The sequence below is a fragment of the Gossypium hirsutum genome, chromosome A11 (genome assembly GCF_007990345.1).
Source record: "Gossypium hirsutum isolate 1008001.06 chromosome A11, Gossypium_hirsutum_v2.1, whole genome shotgun sequence".
Classification (NCBI taxonomy): Eukaryota; Viridiplantae; Streptophyta; class Magnoliopsida; order Malvales; family Malvaceae; genus Gossypium; species Gossypium hirsutum.
Genome location: NC_053434.1, coordinates 14,412,391 through 14,430,913, shown reverse-complemented (window position 1 = coordinate 14,430,913; position 18,523 = coordinate 14,412,391). Strand labels below are relative to the sequence as shown.

The window sequence follows — 18,523 nt, the reverse complement described above, 5'->3', positions numbered from 1 at the left end:
GTAATTTGAAGCTATGACACTTTATTTGCATTAATACAACTTTAGCAACACTACTTAATCAAAACTTTATCTTAAAATATTTTGTAAATTTTATTTTTATTATGTATATTTTATTATTTCTATTAATTGTATATATATTTATTTTTTTATTTTAATCTATAGATATTTTACATGTATTATTATTAATTAATTTTAAATCATAGATTTTATTATTTATTATATGTTATATATATATATATATTAACACGTGAACTAATTAATATTTTCGATGAAATGTTTAAAAAAATTACACGCTACATTTTGCAATGATAGATGCCAAAATCTCACATACCAATTACCAACTCAAACATGTGCTACTTAAACATAGTGAGGTTTCAGATGCCAGTGAAAAGTATATAGATATGTGGGGGGAAGAAGGACCAATAGATGACACCTAACATGAATGGAATGACTTCCTTCGAAAGTAAACCAAATACGTGGCGCTGGAATTTAAGTTGAAATACTTAATTTGGATTAGCTTTTTTGTTTTTGTTTGTTGGGGAAAATGAGATAAAAAAATTCACCCATCATTTAAAAAAAGAAAAGAAAAGAGAAATAGAGGCATCATGTTGCCCTGCCTTGCTCAGTAGGCTCAACTTCCCAGTAGACTATATATATAAAGGCTATACAATGCACCTGCAATCCGTGGCATTTTCTCAGCGTCTTTTGTCGTAGCAGTAGAATAAAAGGGTGAAACTGAAAAAAACTTGTTTGTTTCATGCGCAGGGCATAATTATTGCATACTTCATCATTGATTTTTGATTCTCAAGTGATCTCCAATGTTTTATTTACTGGTATAAAAACCTCAATACAATAACATATTGAATATCATAAAGTTGGGATTCAGTTCTAAGCAACTGTCAATGGAGCTGAACAAACATCGACTGTAACCAATGTGAACCACGCTCGAAGCAGCCATAAACTACAAGAAAAAAAAACTTGTGCTTTCACTTGCTGTATTCACCAACACAACAAAGAAACGTATGTGATGGTAGAAATTGACATAAATACCAGAAAAAAATTATACCTGGATTTGGTTGATTTAATTATTAACCAAAACAATAATTTTTTTAAAAATTTATCCATATCTGTAAATAGTAAATAAATCTTATTATGAAAAAATACTACAAAGTCGTGAGTCGTGATCCGGTTCGGAGTGGGACCATTGAGGTCTCGGTTGGGCAAATGAATAGCCCATGAAAGGCCCAAAAAGCCCAAATAAACTGAGCTGCTTTTTACAATTCAATTACAAGCGAATCTACTAAGACCCTGATGAAAGCTTTTGACTCAGTCAGCAGTCAGTGCTCCAACAGCTAACCCGAAACTTAAGGGTTAAAAAGCTTGTTTTGTTCTTCGCTATGTTTGGTTTCTTCTTCTTCTTCTAGTTTCTGCTAATTATGCAGTGGCATTTATTTCCACTTACTGATTTGTTTTCGTTTTTGGATTGGATGTGTTGAGGAATGGAAACTGGAAAAGTTGCCTCCAAGTGGAATCCTTCTAACGGCGGCCTTGGCTTTAGGAGGTTCTCTTTCAGTCTTTCCTTCTCCTTTTTTTTATTTATAATAATTTAATTTTTTTCTTTTAGAAAAGTCTGGAATTGTTTTGTTAAGTTTCTCTTCCGAGTTAAAAGAATGTCTATTCTAAGCTTCAAAATTATGCAAGTGAGTTTGAACTCCAAAATGGCTATCATTTCGCGTTTGTCGCATATACCTCTATGATTAGTCAATTAATAGGTTTTATTAATAAACAAGAGCTCATGAATAATTTTGATTGCCATATTTGAAACTTGGCTTTTGGGATTCAGTTGTTGTTAATGGCGCTGTGCAATTTATTTGATTAAATTGAAGTGCTTATTGTATTATTTTTCTTGTTTATGAATAGTGATTTAGGAGCGTGTAGGATCATTCATGATGTAGGATGTTAAAGGTGTCACCTACTCGTCTCTGTCTCTTTCTAGATATTTCTCACAAGTTCTATCATTTCTATATCTATCCTATAATTAAAATGATAAAAAATCTATTGTATACATCTCTCATTTCATAAGTGTAGTTTGGAAGCAGCCAATCAAGTAATTAAGTTTATGTATTTCAATTACTTTCCTTGTTCACTCTCTTGGTAATATTATCTTTTTGGCATCTATATTTAGTTACAATTATATTTCATCCCATATAAGTTCACGTTCTTTCATTGTAGTTCTCCCTTAGTTGTTAGTTAAGTTATTATTATTTTTATCAAATGCTCGTTCAATTGTTTTAACAAGTAGTATCATAGTATGGACCATATTCAAGTGTGCTTCTGACATACCTCATTATTCAATGTACTGCTTCTAAGTGAGGTGTCTTTGGTTGTCAGGGTGAGATATATCAGACTCTCACCGGTTGTTTGTGTATATCAAAGATAGTGATTTTGTTTAGCCTCAAATAACGAGGTGTGTGGAAGGCACACTTGATTATGGTTTATACTTTGAGAGCAAGGTGTCGTGTGAATTAGTAGGACATTATGATGCAGGTTTTGCTTGGCAATCATGACACAAGACCATCAACCACAAGATCTGAGGTCCATTATCGTCTTTTGGTGCAGTACGAGATAAAATACAGTGTTGCTATCAAGCACAATAGCCCGAATACAGAGCAGCAGCAACAGTAACAACTCAAAAATGTAGCTGGTTAGTACAACTCTTGAAATATCTAAATCAACCTGTTGACATGCAGTAAAAGATGTATCGTGGCAACCAGTCAACAATTTGATTGGCAGAGAATTCAGTCTTTCATGCACAGACGAAGTATGTAGCAATAAACTCTCAATATTCGCATGAAAGTACATAGCAGTGAAATTTAGATAAAGTGCATTCAGACGGAAACAAAGTTGCCAATCTGTTTACCAAAGGACTCAATGAACACAAGCTTGAAGAATTTTGCAAATGACTCGGAATGACCTTAAGGGCGATAATGAAAGAGAAAAGTCATTGGGGGGAAAAAAGCTCACTGGTTTCTCTCTCTCTTTCTAGATATTTCTCACAAGGTCTATCATTTCTTATTTCTAGATTTTCCTATAATTAAAATAAATAAAAAATCTATTGCATAACCGACTTATGAAGCCTATAAATAGGCCACGCGTCTCTCGTTTATCAAGTGTAGTGTGTAAGCAACCAATCAAGTAAATGTATGTATTTCAACTACTTTCCTTGTTGGCTTTCTTGGTAACATTATCTTTTTGGCATCCATATTTGGTTGCAATCATATTTCATCCCCTATAAGTTATCGTTCTTTCATTTTAGTCCTCCATTATTTGTTATTTAAGTTATTACATATATACCCTCCATTAGTTGCAATCACATTTCATCCCATATAAATTATCGTTCTTTCATTTTAATCCTCCTTTAGTTGTTATTTAAGTTGTTACATGTATATATATTTGCTCCTTCAATTGTTTTAACATAGGGTATGTTGTCTAAAACTGCATTGGTGTTTTATAGTGATCATAAAAGCTATGAGGGTAATTCTTACATTCTATATGCATAGAGGGTTATGATGTATTTTCTCCTATGGATGACAGAACCATGATCATTTTGTCATGTATTATTTATAGGTTCCATAAGCATTTCCCTTTTTTATTGACTTTTGTAAATAGCACGGTTAAAATGCTGACACTTTTTTGCAGCTTTAATTCTAATTCAGAAGAGCATCAACCAAGAATCTAACACAAAGCGATGTGAATCACCTTTTCTAGATTCTGCTCCACGATAAATCTTTTTCTACCTATGTTTTATAATTGCTGAAATCTCTGTTGTTATTTTTTGCAACTATATGTTTTCAAGTTTTCATTAATATGATAGATTTTTACTTGGTACTATTCATCCTTCATTTTTTTTTCTTTCTTTTAAAGCATTAATATGATGGTTGAATTTTTATACTTTTGATTCTTTTTCCAATTATAAAAGATGAGAACAAAGAGAGGGTTAAACTGGAAACTCCAAGGGAGGCGCATTCTATTGATCCACATATTTCCTTCCATCTCTACTGTTTATTAGGTAGCTTCTAAAGAAGGACAAGGTAAGCAGGGAAATTCTGACTGCAATTGCTTGATATGCACAGCCTGCAATTTTGGATAAAATATCCTTCTATTAATTTGCGGATGAGCAATGCGCAAGCTAGATCAAGCACTCACTCTGATCCTCGTCAGAATCTTCAATGTATAGTCTTTGAAAGGAAACAAGGTTTGTTGTTGTTGTTGTTGTTGTTGTCCCCCCCCCCCCCCCCCCATAAACTCATATTACCCAGCAATGCATTCTCAGCTTTGATATAGGATAACTGTAATTTTTTCTTTTGAGGGGGGTGTGGGAGCGGAACTGTTTTGGTAGAAAGTGTCCGACAACTGTTTTCTCTGTGACATTGGAAATATTTTTTGGTTTTGGATGCAAAATTCAGGTGTCTCACGTCTGTGGTCTTTTATCCCTTAAGTTAGTTATCCTTTATTCTTTCTTCACTTCTCTGTATGATTATCCAGTGATCTTATTAATTGCTTTCAACTAACATGATATTTGATAATCTTCTTCTTATGTCTGATCATGTTATCTCCAAGGGGTTGCAAGCCACAACATGAATGCTTATGTTTGGCTTTGACTAGACTCAGTTCAATTTAATTTAAGCATTATCATGGGCATAAAAGTGGATGACAATTGATAATTCATAATGCTTGTGTGTAAGGCATAAGTTGATATGACAATTTCAATTCCTTTTAACACAAGCATATATAGGATGACAAAAAAGAATCTTGACTATGTACTACTGGTTAAAATTTCATTGTCATACTCATAATTTCTAAGGTTGCTTCATAAGAAGTACAACAGATACATAAACCCTAGCTGAGGTGGTTGTTTTCTTTTTCCTCTCTTTTGGTTACTTGTGATGGCCGCGTTGGTTGTTTGCTTTACATGCACATAATTGTAAATAAAGAAACATGTTTGTGGCTTCAACGTACCTTGTCTTCCTTGTTTGATCCTTGCATCTTTTCTGTGAGTTTTAACAAGCGAAGCATATACTATGAGGGACTGAGGGCATCTGTTCCTAATACATAGTGATAAAGAAAAATTATTTGAAGGTGAATTTTATACTTTTCAAAAGATTTGGGGAACTTGGTAATGTCCTTTTTTTGATGATTTCGTTCAGTAAAGTTTGACTAGTAACTTCACCGTAAAAACTTAAATGTTGCTATTAGTGTTCCAAGCTGCCTGTTTGGTTTATTCTGCAAACTCACCAACCATTATATATTTTTCTTGCCGATATGTTATTGCTCAAGCTCTTAGTCCACCACTAATAGCAGAGTTGATTCGTATATTTCATCTTGTTATTTATGTACCAGCTGAATGTCAGAAACCAAGACCTACCTGCCGCCTTACATGCTCAGGAGTCAACCTCACTGTTAAAAACCATGATAGATGTTGCATTAGTCATATTGGCTAATGCACTAAACAGCATTGTTCTTATGTTTTACAGCTTATTCTTTTCTTTTATTGAAATGTAATGTAATCTGTGCTTGTTCAGTTGTTATTTTCTTTTTTAATTTTCCCAAGTCCATCCACAACTGTGTCAAGTATTCCATTTTTGAAACTAGGACAGTGCAAAGTACTTCTCAAGGGTTCTACTGCTATGTGGATAGAGGAGGGGAATCTAGCAGAGATGCCTTGTAAAAACAGCCAATTTCTGATAAACATGCTTTCACCAAAGCAAGAACAGACAAACATGCTGAGAAACCTATCATACGATGTATTTGGTCATTTTAGCTTTTATATTTTCTTTTAATTGATAAGGAAATGAAAGCTACTGATTTATTTTAATTGATAGGAAATAAAAGGTGTTGATATGTTCTGCAGCCATTCTTTGTGAGTTAAACTTCAAAACCTTTTTATCAGATCATGTAAACCATTACTTGGATCAGGCTAGTTGGAGAAAGGAGTTGAAAGGAAAGGAATAACATCATAGCTTTCTTTTGCATGAACTGGCATCCTATGGTCTTCAGGCTCTTCATGAGCTAGTTTCTTTAGTTCATGACCATGTTAATGGTTCTGATAAAAAATCAACCAGTTTTGTCTAATGAAGAAATTGTTTGATGTGGTCTGCTGACAAATGAGCAAAACAAAACTTTAATGACTGGAACATTTTCATTTACAAGATGATCCAGTGACAAAAATTGACGGGATCCTTGAACCAGGCATCTTTTTGGCTATAGTTCTTGCCATGGTGGTGAGTTGTAATCCCCTCTAAATAATATTTACACTTTTAGCATGTGCTTGGGATTTTTGTTAATGCTATTTTGAATTGGTGCTTATCTAAGTGAGGCTTCTGTCCTGTTTTAACACTTCTGAAAAACTAAATATGAGAAGATTGAGTTCTGCATGAAGGAACTTAAAACAATAGCATGATGAATGGATTACAGGTTACCTATTGGTTGCATTCATTTTTCTACCTTTCTAGTTCTTTTGTTGTTCTTACTTTTTTATTAAGGAATGGTAATCCACTCGCGCGCTGTCAATTTCCAGCACAACTTCCTCCTAACTTGGGAAGCTCTAATACTGCACTTGCTTTCACCAATGGATGCAGAAGTCCTTACATATGAGATAGATAAGCAGAACAAGGAAGAAGATTGGTACATGTTGATTTCTTTTCTTGTTTTCTGATGTAATTATTCTTTTCTAATGTATGTAATGGTTTTTGGCGTCACTATGTTATTCATATTCATGGTTTTATAAACAAACACTATCAAGTGTTCTATGGTGTTTTGATAATCTATTTGCAGCAATAGATGCCATTCTAAGTGGGAAAGAGTCATTTGCTTGCCTGGGGATGCTTTAACCTTGAAGAACCGTTTCTTTCAGAACAGAATATCAGTAGTTATGATTTTATGGTTTCTGAGATTTGAGATGTCATCTTTAATGAGATATTCTTATAAGAAAAACCTTTCTCCTCAATTTCGGGTCTAACAAATGTTTCATTTAACTTCACTTTTCAACTGTGGGTGGGGTGGATGGTTGGGTGGTTTGAACTGATTGGAGGAATAAATGCAATCAGCCTGAACTGCAGTTGGTTACTAAAATCAATCCATCATTGTGGTTTACTGTGATGGGCCTAATTGGAGTTGCATAAAGGTTTAGAAAATTGTTTTCAAGGTTAAAACAAAATAGATGCTTGCTAGGTTAATTGTTTCCATTCTTCCAGCAGTTATAATCTCTGTTGTCTAGCTTCTTCAGTTATGAGGAAAGTGTTGAAAACCCTGTAAATTGCGTGTTTCTTTTTGACAAAGAAGTGGTCACCATTTGATTCTACTTTGTACTGCTCTAGATAGATTATTTCAAATAATGTTACTCTTGGACCATTGTGCCTAATCATGTTAATGTTTATTTCCATGCATAGTCATCAGAATTTAGGCTCTACTGGTTATTATTTGGGCTGTCTTTCCTTTCTTACAGCTGGGCAGAACAAATCCAATTTATTTTGAACCTTCATCCTCCCCCCCCCCCACAAAAGAAAAAAAAAGAATGGTCTTTATCTTTCCCTATAGCTGCACTTCTTTTCATTTTGTTCTTTATTCTTTTCCATCATTATTTCCCTAGCAGGAGTGAGTGCCTCATTGCTTTAGCATGTTCTACAATGGCACAGATCAAAATTATGCAGGTTGACTGTAAAATTCTTCCAGGCTGGTCCAATGACATTTTAGTGCATACATTTTGAAGATTTGGAATCTTGCTCTGAGAAAATTGGTGATCCAAAATTAGTAAATTTTGCTGAAATCTGATGCATCCAACCCCATAATATATTAGATTTATAAACATTGCATTCTTAGTCTAACACTTTTATAATGCAGGTATTAAAAAATGTTAGGTTAAATATTTGGAGGCTGGATTTTGAGGCACCAAAACTGTGTGTTGGGCGAGACATTTTGACACATTTTTCTTTATGGAATTGGTCCCATGATGATCTCGGGATTTTAGATTGGTGCATACTCATTTCAGAAGCTTTCTGTCGCAATCAGTACTTTTACATGTGAGTCATCAACAATTTTATAGAATATGAACCATCATTAGTGCAGCATATCTCAGTTATGCTTAGATGCTGTATGATTTAAATTACAAAACTCTTTTGTTTCCTTATCTGAATGTTCCATTAAGACTGTATAGGTTGCATAAACAACAATTTTAGGAAGAAACTCTCGTGCATAAACTAGATGAAAATGGTAAGCACAATGTGGGTTCTGTTAATTAGCTTGAGATGAATATGTACTCAATTGATCCTTGAATTGCATTGAGGAGAAGGAAGTAGAGGTAGAGCAGTCTTCCTATAAGTGGTAAACTACCCACACACGCAATAAAACCAATCTGCATTATTTTGTCTTTTAGAATGACCATGGAGATTGCTATAATGCTGGGGAATTAGAAATGACTATACATTAGTGTCTTTGATTTAGGTGCCTCTCTTATGACAGTCTTTTGCTAAGCTTCTATTAGCTAAATTCATAAAGTTTTTATGGATGAAAATAAAAAAGAATTGATGAAAATGGGATTTAACAGTAAATGCCTTAAGCAGCAGTGGATAAAGATGCTATTATTATTATTATTATTTAGAATGAAGAAACCATGCAAGTATCTATTTCATGTATTCATTGTAGTGCAAATGTTAATATCGAGGGGGGTGTGGAAAAAGAGGGGATTTTGCAGCAGACGGTAAAAGAAAAGAAAAGAAAAGAAAAGCATAATAAAAATAAAAAAGAGAAGGGTTTGGTAATTATTAGGACTGGAAGGGTGAAAGTAAGGTTTGTTGAGATGAGATTCCCTTATGGAAGGTGACATAAGCAGAGTGGTATTTGAGAGAGGAAAGGGGAATAGAAGAGAAGCTTTTGGTTTGTCTGATTGTGTAGCAGAGTGAGATTTTAAATAAAAAGAAAAAAAGAGGCAGTCTTTTTTAGTAGGCAAATGGGATATATATTGTACCTTAACCCTGCAACTCTCACATATACTTTCTAAAAGCTTGGGGATAATACCCATAAGCACTGAATTTCCACTTTCATTAATCCCAAGGCTCCTCTCGGCTTTTCTTTCTCTCTTTGGTTGAATATTTTAACATGGATTGTCAGAATCTTTTTTTTTCCTTAGTAACTGGTTAAAGTTGTTAAAGTGTAGGTAATGGATTCGATTGATTCCCTAACAATTGACTCATAAACCATTTGTTACTAAGCAAAAGTTGAGCTTCTCTCTTTAACCTCACTTTGGTGCTTTTACCTATTTGTAGTACTAATAATCTGTGTGTAGACCGAGCCAGTGTAAAAGCAAGATCTCAAACATGCAGATGCAGGGAAAGAAACTGAGTTGGGATCAAGCACTTAGATTTAAGTTCTTGAATTTCATTTTTGAACTTCAAATTAGATTTGAGATGACTCGATTCAACATTTGATAAAAAAAATTGTTTTTGTTCTCACGTTTGATTTTATTCAAACTCAATTATTTGAATCAAAATTTTTGTATGATAATTGAAATAATATAAAAAACCTGATTTAAGTTCTCGAGTTACTTGTAACAAACATATGATTTTTCAAATTTGATTTGCTCGATAGGGTCAATTCGATAATTGATGAGATCAAATTCAAAATTTTATGTTGAAGCAAAGCAAATGGATTGGATTAGTTTGTGATTCAATCATAGCAAGCAGGGAGAAGAGGCCAACATGTTATATATGCGAACGTAATATAATGAATGTTGAGCAGCCAGCCAAAAGCTGTTGGATATGGGGACGTGCACAGAAATTGATAAAAGGCCTTCAAGGGAAAAAAAAAGTGACTGAAATGTTGATCCAAACTTTGAAGGTTTTAGGGAGCATCTTTTTCATAACCGTTGACATTTGTTTCCCTCTTCATCTTTTGGTCATGTAAGTAGCGGACCACCAACACACCAACTGCACAATTTCACACACCACTCAACTTCGCAGACCTTTTCACTCGTCACGCTTGCAACATGTCTTTACACAGCCTCTTTACCAAAAGCCTACTTAAGTTTCGTATTATATTATTCGAAAAAAAAGAGAGAAAGAAATCATTGGAAATTGATTTCACATTAGTATTTAATAGGTTTTCTAAGTGTGATGGCTAGCTGAGGTGGAAATAAGAAAAAACTGATGTGATTGATTTTGGGAATTAGCAAACTACTTCAACACTATAATAATGGTGTGGTCTGTTTGGTTATATTCTATAATTTAATTTAATGTCTAATTTTATTAGTATAAAAATTTACAATTCAAATTCGACATTGATTAAAAATAATTGAATATAAAAATTGGGTTATTTAGTAGATAAATTAACTAATTAAATTCTAAATGTGAGAATGAATTGAGCCATCCTAGTCGTGGATGTAAATGATGTTCAAATTGGAAACGATCTCTTTAATATAGGTTAGTCAAGAGATATCGGGTAATGAGGTATTATTATTTATCAAGACGTTGCTTTCGTGGCTCCTCCTATTGGACCTAACTTTTGTATCATCTCTCTAGAAAAAGATGGACAGAACCTGCATTATTATCAGTTAATTAATTCAGATACAGGCTGCTGCTATGCAAATATTAAATATTTAATACTCACAGACATCCAAATTCAGGGTTACGTATCATGGTTCATGTAGGATCACCCAATTTCTTGATGAATGACAAATAATGATTATTCATTATTATACATTACAAACATTTAAACTATCGTTTTCCATTGGGTATTTAAAAAGAAATGGGGGGAATTAGTGATGAGCATTCGTGTTGGTAGCTGTGTCCTCTTTTTGTTGTAAATGAAGGGTACAATTGTAATTGGCGTGCATGCATGACAAGTATGGCAATTTCCATGAAACGTGTAGGGTCGGCATCATTGAGAGAGAGAATAGTCGCATTATCACATGCAAGAAAGAGCAAAGACCGAAGAATATTCTTTCCTTTACTTGGTTTCTTAGGAACCCAAAAGTTTAGTCACCATGTCCCTTGAATATATACATAGCAACTTAAAATATTAATCGTGGCTATAAATCTTAATTTTCAAGTAGTTTCCTGTCGAGAGAGAATCGACAGTCGAACTTATCATTGACTTATCGAGCTAAGAGCTTGTTATCGACAAAATTCCAAGATATTTTCATAGGATATTCAATTTTTGCTGGTTATAGCTAGTAAAAAATTAAACTTCAAACTTATTGATGGCTAATTCACAAACCATTCGTCTTTTTTCTCCATTCTTTCAACCCAAAAAGTCGACCTGACATAGATGCTCAAGATGAATGCAACTTATAAATTTTAAAAAAGAAGAGCAGAAAATAAAATAAAGTAGAAATGGGATTTTTTGTTTCTACCTTAGTTTCTCTCGAATTGGTTATAATAATAAATATGATTCATGTCATGGAGAAGGCAGAAAATAAAGTTTGAGAGGCATTTACATAAATGGTTTTACATTTGACGCATAATTTTTTTCCAACTTGTAAAAATACAAAAATGCCACTACCATCATCCATTCATACACACATACATTTTTTTTCCTAATTAAATAAAGGATTCTGACCTTCATGAAACATGTTTGCCACCATTAAACATTAATCCAAACATCAAGAGAAGACAAAACAATTTAACAAATGCAAATAAATTACTTAAAATTTCTTTTCTTTCCCCGACCCGGGGGGGGGGTTTGAAGAGGAGAAGCTGGCTAACTACGTACTCTAAGGATTATACGTCGCCCTTATAGGGAAGGGCATTGTTGTCATTCTAAAGGGCTCTCTAAATTATTATTTTCCCTTTTTTTTATTCATTTTTTTTAACAATCACCCCAGGTTTCCGAAGTAGCGGCGTAGGGCTCAGGGAATCCAAAACCTTGGGGCCTCAACAGGGGTTGGCCTCTCTCAAAGTGCTGCAACTCCACTCCCCCGGTGTAGCTTAATACATCTCTCGGGTTCATGCTAAGGTTAACGTTCCCATTGCCACCTTGATTGTCCCTGGTCAATCCTAGAAAGTCCCTGGTGAAACGGTCGCTGCTCTTTTGCCACGTGGCCAGGTCTGCAGCCGTGAAACCCGAGAAATCTGGGTATAAATGAGTCGCCATGCTGTAGTAATAATTGTTGTTCTTTATCTGCGTGGCGGTGGCACCAGCGGTGGTAGCCTTTTGAAGGAGTGCAGTGGCTGACAACTGAGGAGTGGCCGACGTGGCAGCAGCATTGGAGGGAGGATTGTTGCTGACGTGGAGGCTTTGGAAAGGTGAGGTGAACAGGGCCTTTGGAGGCGGGAGTGGCAGTTCTTGGAAGTATGGCGTGAGATGGTGAGACTCGGGCTTGACTTGAAGTGGGCCATTAGGGTTAGGGTTAGAGGTTTGAATAGGGTCCCATGGGTTTTGGAAAGGGAAAAGCGAAGATGGGTTGAGAGCTGGATTTGCGGCGGCGGCAAGTTGGTTGGCAGAGAGTCTTGCACTTTCTTCAGCCAATGCATCGCAAAACGCTCTGTGAGTTATGAAGCTGTCCTTCCTGCACGAGTTTCACAAGCCTTCATCCTTTTGACTTGATCATTAATAATATATGATTAAGCAATAATAATCTGTAATTTGCATTAACCAGCAAAGGATCATGTGAGGAAATGAATCAAACAGTTGTGAAACAAAGAGAAAGTGAAGGTGGGATTTTGACAGAAGAGAGGAATAGAAAGAAAGCTAAAAGAAAAGTATAAGCCTAGGATCGTGCATGCGCATTGGATAGACTTAAAATGTCATAAAGTTTACAGAAAGATAAAGGAGAAACTACCTTTGTTGGTCAAATGTAAAGGTCAAGTGAAAGAGAGACATATGGCCGGCAGTGAACTGATGTGTATGCATGGCAAAGATGGCTCAAATTTTCAAGAACTTGATAAAAATCATGATGGAAAGCTAGTGCTCTTTCATGCATGTACACAAAGATATGCAATTGAAGCATGAATCTAATAGATGGATGGGAAAACAAAAACAAAATCAGCAACAGATATTTTTGCAGATTTATCAGTTTTACATCATGATGAAAAAAGTTCAGAGTTTCAGTGATTTCTGCAAGTTAATAATGGCATACTACATGAAAATTTTCGTCACGGATTTCTCAAACTATGAAATCCCAAAAGCAATTATTAAACTTCTTTTGCTTTTTCTTTGGATATATCCATCATTGTTTTTGAGACTGCAGTCCCATTCCATTACAATCTAATCAACGGGAAACACACAGGGTAAAAGATTGCATGAGTTTGGCCTGATAAAAACCCATGTTTATTAGAATGAATAATGTGTAATATTCCCTTTTCATTAAATATAATGGGTGTTCAAAACTAAGATTATCCTACAGTATATGATGAATGTTCCTTATCGTTTAACTATCTAGTTTAATTTTTTTTCAGATAAGAACATGGCATCTGGTTCAGATTTCAGAGATATATTGCTTTCAGTTTCTCTTGCAAGGGTTACCCAGTAACAGACACTTGTCTTTAATGGTGTCCATTTCGATGAAACGTAACCTGGCACTGCATTTAAGTTCCAGATATGTTCCATGCATAGCTTACCGACTCTTGTGTAAGAGAAACAACTACAAGAAAACAAAAACCTCGACCCCCCTCTAAACAAACAAACAAAAACGGCCCTAAAGACACAAAAGACTTCCCACATGAAACTAAAGACCAAGAGTTGTATGAATCCTCCATTGAAGTCCAAAGGGATGAATGGTAAATAAAAGAGATAAAAGAAAAAGTGATCAAACATTTCAATTAAGTGTTTTTTTTTTGTTGGGAGAAAAAAAAAGGATAAAAAGAGATATACCTTGAGAAAAGGGTTCCGCAATCACATCTGTATTCTCTTGTTCCACAGGTCTTAGAATGAGCCTTCCAATCTGATTGAACAGCATAGATCTTGGAGCATTTCTCACACTTCCATTTTTTCTCTCCATGTTTTCTGCAATAGTGTTTCTTGATGCCAGTAAGATCACCTAAAGCCCTTGAAGGATGGTGGTGGACACATGTAGGCTCAGGGCAAACATAGGCTTTCTTTTTGACCTCTTTGCTGTTTCTTTGCTTCAGCTTCCATGGAAGGTTATGTCCTCTTCTATGAAGCTGAAGGTTCTGATCTCTCTGGAAACCTTTGTTACAGATCTCACATATAAATCTGTTGGTAGCCAATAGCGTCTTTGGAGATAAAGCAATCACTTCAGCATCTGGGTCTGTAATAGAATAAAAACTATTAAAGACCAAAACATGAAGCCTAAATAGAAACACCGGAAGAGATAAGAAGAAAGTAGTACCAGGGTTTCCAGGGAGGCTTCTTTTCTTCTTAATTTTCTGTGGCAGCTGCTGGTGAGTAACAATAGGATTTAAGCCACCAAAGTCTTGAACTCTAGTACCAGAAGAAACATTAGCTTCCTCAGACAAAGAAGTAGAACTGGACATAGTTGCAGCAGGAAACATGCCTGAGAAGAAGAAGAAAACTCCAAAGAAAGAAAAACAAGAGAAAACCCCAGAAAAACGAGTCTGATACCCTCTCTTTGTTTTGTTTTGATTTGATATGTTGTTCAAAGAGTGACCACTTTTGCACCTTTGAAAGGAACAACCAAGAAAGACCAAAGGGGTCGGTCAGAAATATAGAATCCCCCAGCTCTGGTGACACAAACTAAACACATACAGCTTTGTTAATGAACAGGTGGCAGTGACATGTAGATACAGGAAGGCATCACTCGTTGGGTGGCAAAAGCACAATCTCGTGAACAGATGATGATGGGTTATTCTCCAAGTCGCTATCTACCCATGGATTACTCTGAACAACCTGCCAACGCAATCCATATATATATCTGTCTTTCCTGTATATCTATTATCTGTTTCTTAGAAAAACCACCAAGAGCTGAGAATTGCTCTCCTCATGCAATCAAAACATGAGGAAATGAAGACAATAAAAATGGGTTTTTTTTCTATTAACCTCCACTACCTTAGAACCCTCTTCATTTGTGTGTATATAAGGGTTCACAGATATATAGATTGAGGGAGTAAGTAAGAGAGAATATTATAAGAGAGGAAGTTTCAGTGGCAGGGTAGAGTGCAGGAGGTGATGATTAAAGTGGCAGACTAAGGAGAGATTAGATACACCCCAAAAATATTAAAATATATAAATTTCCAGGGTAGAAAAAGCAACCCAAAGGGAAAAAAATCTTAGAACTAATAAAAAGGAAGGAAAGAGAAAAGAGGCAGCTCAAAGCAAGGACTAGGAAGTATCACTCAGCCCACTTGATTCGGATTTTTCTTTTTGGTACTAAAATTCTCTCAATTATTATTTTAATAATAATTTGTTTTCTGAACTCAGACGTCGCATCGGCACTTTCTAAATATTTTTCTTTTGTTCCAATTATAAAATACCCAAACCATTTGAATGGAATGATAATATTAAAACGAGGCATTGCATTACTTACCACAAGATGATCATTTTAGAACAATGATCAGAAATTTAAAAAAAGCTTCGAGGGGGTGGTAAAGGCAAAGGGCTAGCTTGAGAAATAGCCTTTTCCAATACCCCCCTCAACTAACATGATTAATCAATTGATTGACTCTCATCACCTTTTAAACCTGGCATTGTTAGTAGATTGAATGGGTAATGTAAAAGCAACTCATATTTTCCAAAAATTAATTTTAGTAGCTTGACTACATCATGTCCACATTGATGCTCAAAAACTATATATCTTAGATTGAGTTTGTGGAATCTTAATGAATATCTTTTACAAAATTAGTTCCAAAATGCATGTGTTTGATGATTTTTATCCCCTTTTTGTCTTTCTTTTGTTACATTACTCTCTTACAAAGTGCTCAAGCAAACCCCACCAAAGGGGAATTTGGAAGGCCTCTCTTCTTTTTTCTCCTTTATGTAACTTTAGTTATTCCAAACCTAAATGTAAAGCATGGGGAGATAGCATCAAATTGACCATTCTATCCCCTTAATTAATTTGTCGCAACCAGCTGGTAGTATCTTAGCTTTGATTATTTTGGTTTATTAATGGATATAAAAATAATGCATGTAAAATATAAGGAGGATTCTCTTCCTTAGAGGGCATGCGTGGGCATTGGCAGCAGATCTTAGTCCTAACTATGACTTAGAGACAGGGGCAGAGGCAGAGGGAGCAAAAGCAAACCATGCAAACCAATCCCCATATATATTAATTATCATAAAAAATAGAGACGTGTGTAAGAGATAGGACCCATTTTTGCATTTCGAGAGACCCTTATGAAACAATTAGATATACCATATTATATGCATATCTTCTTCTTCTTACACATTAATTACTTTGGAATACTATGGGCAGGGGGTTGTTCTCATATCCGAACTTTGAGTGAGATTCATGATAATTATTTATATACGCGTGGTCATTGATTCACCTTGCGTCTCTTCTTGGTATGTATCCTATTACCACAACTTAACAAACTACATGTACTCGTCATCTCTCCAATTAATTAATGTGGAGTTTTCTCACTAATAAAAGCCATCAAGCTAATCTAAAATACGTTAATAATTAGTAAGATTTAAGAATGCAGATGTTATATATCTGAATTATTTTTTGACTGTCCAAGGTAGCTAAAATCTTCCTTCTCGTAAATAAAACAAATAACAGCCAAAAAGAAAAAGGATTTGTTGGGACAAGAAGTTTGGCTTGAATATAGGCTTTATGACTGGTAATTGGGCAAAAAGATATATATATCGAGAGAAAGGAAAATGGAAACCCCATTTGGCTGACTTGTTATAAAATCTTGAACTGGTAGGTAGAGGACAAAGTTGGAATAGGGTGGTCTTTGCTCTAATGTTAGTCTGCTAGCCTTTTTGGAAGCCTAACTTAATATATTGAAAATAAAGATTCGACTTTAAAATCTTGACTACAAACAAGTGCCTAAAAACATTAATGCTAACGAACCAATTGGACCAATTCAAAGTTTGGGTTTTCAAGTTTTTTTAACAAAGAAAATCCCACCAATTAGGGTGCAGGGATTGCCACATGCTCATAGGCAACTGGCCAAAATCCCAACAACACAAATAAAAGAAACTTTTAGCTTTCCAAGCTATTCTTGTATTCATGCAGAGTTATGATAACCATCTAATTATAGTCTTTCTATTGGCAATTCATTTTAGTAAAATATTTCTACACACACACATATATATATTGCTCTGTTTTGAATGTGTAGAGAATAGGGATTGGGAAAGAATGGCAAAGCCTAGTTGCAAAGGGGGGAGGTGGGGGGGGTCCATGCCTGATTCACGGGTTCCTTCTATTACCAGATTCTCGCATGCAGTTTTGGCTCACTTGCCGTGCAACAACACAAACAAGGTTTACTCAAAATTTGAGCTTTCCTCTCCGTTTTCGTGGAAATTTTGTTATCATACTCTCGTGTGTACTCTTTATGTAACCAAGATTCTGTTACCCAAACTCAGCTATTTTTATTTTAACTTATATAATAAGCTCAAAGCATCGAATGTCACATGAACGGGATATAAAAAAAAGGATTGGGATTCAGTAGTCAGCGCAATAGCGTTGGGGCGAGTATGAGGCGGCAGGTTTGTTTGGTGGCATACAAAAAACAGGAGTTCCAAGATTAAAGAAGGTCCCTAAAACCAGTAGGCTTCAGAGGTGAAGTCGGACTGAAAGAGGTGGCCTTAAATTTTAGAGCCCAAACAGAAGGTAGGGCTGATTTATATGGGTACGAAGGTGGGGCCGAGGACGATAGGACAGGGCCCACATTGAGTTCTACTAAATGAGTCAGGTCTCACGAGAAAGCTAAACAGATAGCCCTCTTCTTAACTATTTATTTTTTCTTCTTTTACGAAAAAAAGAAAAACGACAGTTTCTGTTGGCAGTCACGACTCACGAGCGCTGACTTTTTTTACAGTTGGACTCCAGCCTTTGTGTTCGATAAAAAGTATAAATAGTCTCATTTTCAGAAAAAAATGAAACCTATATTTTAATGAATCACCACTCGACAGATTAAAAAAACAAAATTAGAAGACAAAAAATATTCTTGCAGTTATACTATGATGGTATAATTAAATTATACAAATAACGTATATTTTTTTTTGTCTATTGTCGAAACCACCCCTCGATTTAAAAAATTTAATATTTAAGAAAAAGGGAAAATCGACTTTTGAAAAATAAATGCATGGAGTTGCCACCGACCCTTTTGTTTTGGTGTGATCGGATCACCTAAGAATTTGGTTATTTTAATAAAACATTTTTGGTTTACTAAAATAACGGTTCTGGTCTACGAGAATATGAGAAAACAGGCTTGGGAGTCGGTTACGTATAAGGAAGGATTAGCACCCTCATTATGCCCAAAATTGGTACCAAATTGATTAAATACTGTCCTTATGTCTAAAATTAAAAATGTTTTTGAAATGTAGTTCTTTTTTTATAACAGTTGAATAACTCGAGTTGATTGTCAAAATCTTCTTGTTTTGGACG

At 35.0% G+C, this 18,523-nt stretch overlaps 1 protein-coding gene and 1 long non-coding RNA gene across 3 annotated transcripts; one reads left to right on the top strand and one right to left on the bottom strand.

The window, feature by feature from the left end:
* The first annotated feature begins 1,287 nt into the window (after positions 1 to 1,287).
* On the top strand, positions 1,288 to 9,130 carry LOC107922912 (uncharacterized). 2 transcript variants are annotated; one of them, XR_005904877.1, is made up of 3 exons: positions 1,315 to 1,561; positions 2,548 to 6,281; positions 6,578 to 9,130. It is a non-coding gene; the product is annotated as an uncharacterized lncRNA (long non-coding RNA). The 2 variants fall into 2 exon arrangements; XR_001691462.2 differs by having other exon boundaries at positions 1,288 to 1,561; positions 2,548 to 6,807.
* Positions 9,131 to 11,483: 2,353 nt separating this feature from the next.
* Positions 11,484 to 15,499, bottom strand: LOC107924765 (protein indeterminate-domain 12). Its single transcript, XM_016855347.2, has 3 exons — positions 14,342 to 15,499; positions 13,864 to 14,260; positions 11,484 to 12,559 (listed from the first exon to the last, which is right to left on the bottom strand). Exons 1-3 carry the CDS (start codon positions 14,502 to 14,504, stop codon positions 11,860 to 11,862), a joined length of 1,260 nt encoding a protein of 419 aa, XP_016710836.1. The 5' UTR covers positions 14,505 to 15,499; the 3' UTR covers positions 11,484 to 11,859.
* Positions 15,500 to 18,523: the final 3,024 nt, after the last annotated feature.